At 42.6% G+C, this 2,500-nt stretch overlaps 1 protein-coding gene across 1 annotated transcript in view; it reads left to right on the top strand.

The window, feature by feature from the left end:
- The window catches only part of LOC113805763 (N-acetylated-alpha-linked acidic dipeptidase 2), a 41,878-nt gene that overhangs the window by 14,753 nt on the left and 24,625 nt on the right, over positions 1-2,500 (top strand). Inside the window, exon 2 of the mRNA XM_070115221.1 lies at positions 926-1,050. Within this exon, the coding sequence (XP_069971322.1) occupies positions 926-1,050 (125 nt within the window). The remainder of the gene's footprint in view (positions 1-925; positions 1,051-2,500) is intronic.

The raw sequence follows: 2,500 nt of genomic DNA, 5'->3' as shown, positions 1-2,500 counted from the left end.
AGGGCTTTATATACTATTAATATTCTTTGGAAATCTTTCCTTGTCTCTAAATGAAATTTGAATCATATGTATTCAGCGTTATGTTTATGTACATTCCGTACATTAATATTCACTGTTATCTGTATCTCATTTATCCTCTCTTAATTGCCCTTTCCGGTCAAAAACGTTTTCCTAAATCTTAATTGTCGTACCCATATCCTGTTGCCTCACTCGTGTCATTCTTACTGGAAATACAATCTAACTCTATTTATCAAAGTCTTACATAACCCGTGAGCCTTGTTTGTCAACGACCTCTCTTTCTTTCTTTGTCTGTCTGTCAGTCAGTCAGTCAGTCAGTCAGTCAGTCAGTCAGTCAGTCAGTCAGTCAGTCAGTCAGTCAGTCAGTCAGTCAGTCAGTCAGTCAGTCAGTCTGTGTCTGTGTCTGTGTCTGTCTCTCTCTCTCCCCCCCTCTCTCTCTCTCCCCCTCCCCCCCTCTCTCTCTCTCCCCCCTCTCTCTCTTTTCTCTCTCTGTCTGGCTGTTATTCCAAGATATCAGTACTTTTTTTTACATGGCCCTCGATTCGTAAATGTGGTAGGAAATTACGTCAAAAATACTAAAAGGAGGAATTAGACATAGGGACGTAAATATGTAGAAGAGAGAGGACAGAAGACATACGAAAAAAAGAAAAAAAAGGAACTGTGTGTCTGATATAAACAAAACTCCAGAAAGAAAGAAAATAAAATAAAAAAAGAAAGGAAAACTAATGAAATAAAGATAGGAGAGAAAGAGAGAAAAGACAAAAAAGAAAGATTAAACGAAAGGATAAACCAAAATAGAAATAAACAAAAAGAAAAAAAAACAGTAAAAAAAAGACCAAGAAAAACAACAAAATAAACACGATATTTCCCATAGGTTAACCTCGTTACTTCCTTTCCTCTCCACCAGATGTCACTAACACAGCGCGGCGTGGTCGTAGCTGCCGTGGCGGCCGCTGTCGGGCTCCTGGTCGGCGGCCTCATCGGGCATTTCGGGACCACCACCATCTCACCCGAACAGAAGGAGAAACTCAGGTATGTTGAATTAATTTGGTTGAATTATTATTGTTATTATTATTAATATATATATTTTTTGGGGGGGTAATTTTTTTTTTAAATTAATGTTTCGTTTTGCGGAGGTTAATATGGGTTATCGGGTCAGATGAAAGTCCTCGAAGGATCTTAGGTTAAACGATAACCCAGGGTGAGTCTATGCTCCTTCAGATGCATATCTCTCTGTCTCTCTCTCTCTCTATTTATCTCTCTCTCTCTCTCTCTCTCTCTCCCTCCCTCTCTCTCTCTCTCTCTCTCTCTCTCTCTCTCTCTCTCTCTCTCTCCCTCCCTCTCTTTCTATCTATTTATGTCTCATTTAGCGGAAGGCTAAAAAGAAATCTGGTGTAATAATTTATTTTATTTGATGTTTTTCCCCCCTTTTGTCTCGTTTTGTTTTGATTTTTTTAGCGTTAAAAGCTATAGGGACGGTTATCATGACGTCACCAGAGCTGTCACGTGATCAGTCGGCGGCAGTGGTGGGCAAAAACAACAACAAAATCCCACGAACTTCATTTAGTGTTGGTCTGTCGCGAACATCGTCCCTTTTTTCCCTCGATTTATAGAAGATTCGCATCCTTTTCCACCCTTTTCTAAGAAACTCCGACAAGGTAAACAGTTGCATTATTGTTGGATGTGCAAATGAACAGCGAAAAAAGGTTCAATTTTGAGTTTTAATTGTTTTCCGAAAGACTCCGAGAGAAGGAGGCTTTGGGTTGGGTTGGGTTGGTTAGGTTGGGTTGGGTTGGGTTGGTTAGGTTGGGTTGGGTTGGGTTGGTTAGGTTAGGTTAGGTTGGGTTGGGTTGGGTTGGTTAGGTTGGGTTGGGTTGGGTTGTGTTGGTTAGGTTGGGTTGGGTTGGGTTGGTTAGGTTGGGTTGGGTTGGGTTGGGTTAGGTTGGGTTGGGTTGGGTTGGTTAGGTTGGGTTGGGTTGGGTTGGTTAGGTTGGGTTGGGTTGAGTTATTAGGTTGGGTTGGGTTGGGTCAGGTTAGGTTAGGTTACGTTAGGTTGGTTAGGTTAGGTTAGGTTAGGCTAGGTTGAGGGTTGGGTTGGGTTGGGTTGTGTTGGGTTGAGTTGAGTGTTACGTTAGGTTGTGTGTTAGGTTATGTTGGGTTGGTTTGGGTTGGTTTGGGTTGGGTTGGGTTGGGTTGGGTTGGGTTAAGTTAGGTTAGGTTGAGGGTTACGTTAGGTTGGGTTGGGTTGGGTTAGGTTAGGTTAGATTGGTTAGGTTAGGTTAGCTTAGATTGGGTAAGTCGAGAAATGTCGGGATTTTGGCAACACTGACACCGGCGCATCTCGCAACGGCGCGCCGCCGGAATCTCGTTCGGATTTTGCATTTATTTCAAAATTTTCACTTTTCATTCTGATATTTCTTCCGTGTGTGTGCCCCCTCTACCTCCAACCCCCCATTCTCCACGGGTCACCCAAGAGTGAAGG

Source organism: Penaeus vannamei, chromosome 37 (genome assembly GCF_042767895.1).
Source record: "Penaeus vannamei isolate JL-2024 chromosome 37, ASM4276789v1, whole genome shotgun sequence".
NCBI lineage: Eukaryota > Metazoa > Arthropoda > Malacostraca > Decapoda > Penaeidae > Penaeus > Penaeus vannamei.
The sequence above is the reverse complement of the archived record's forward strand: the minus strand, read 5'-3'. Positions and strand labels throughout refer to the sequence as shown.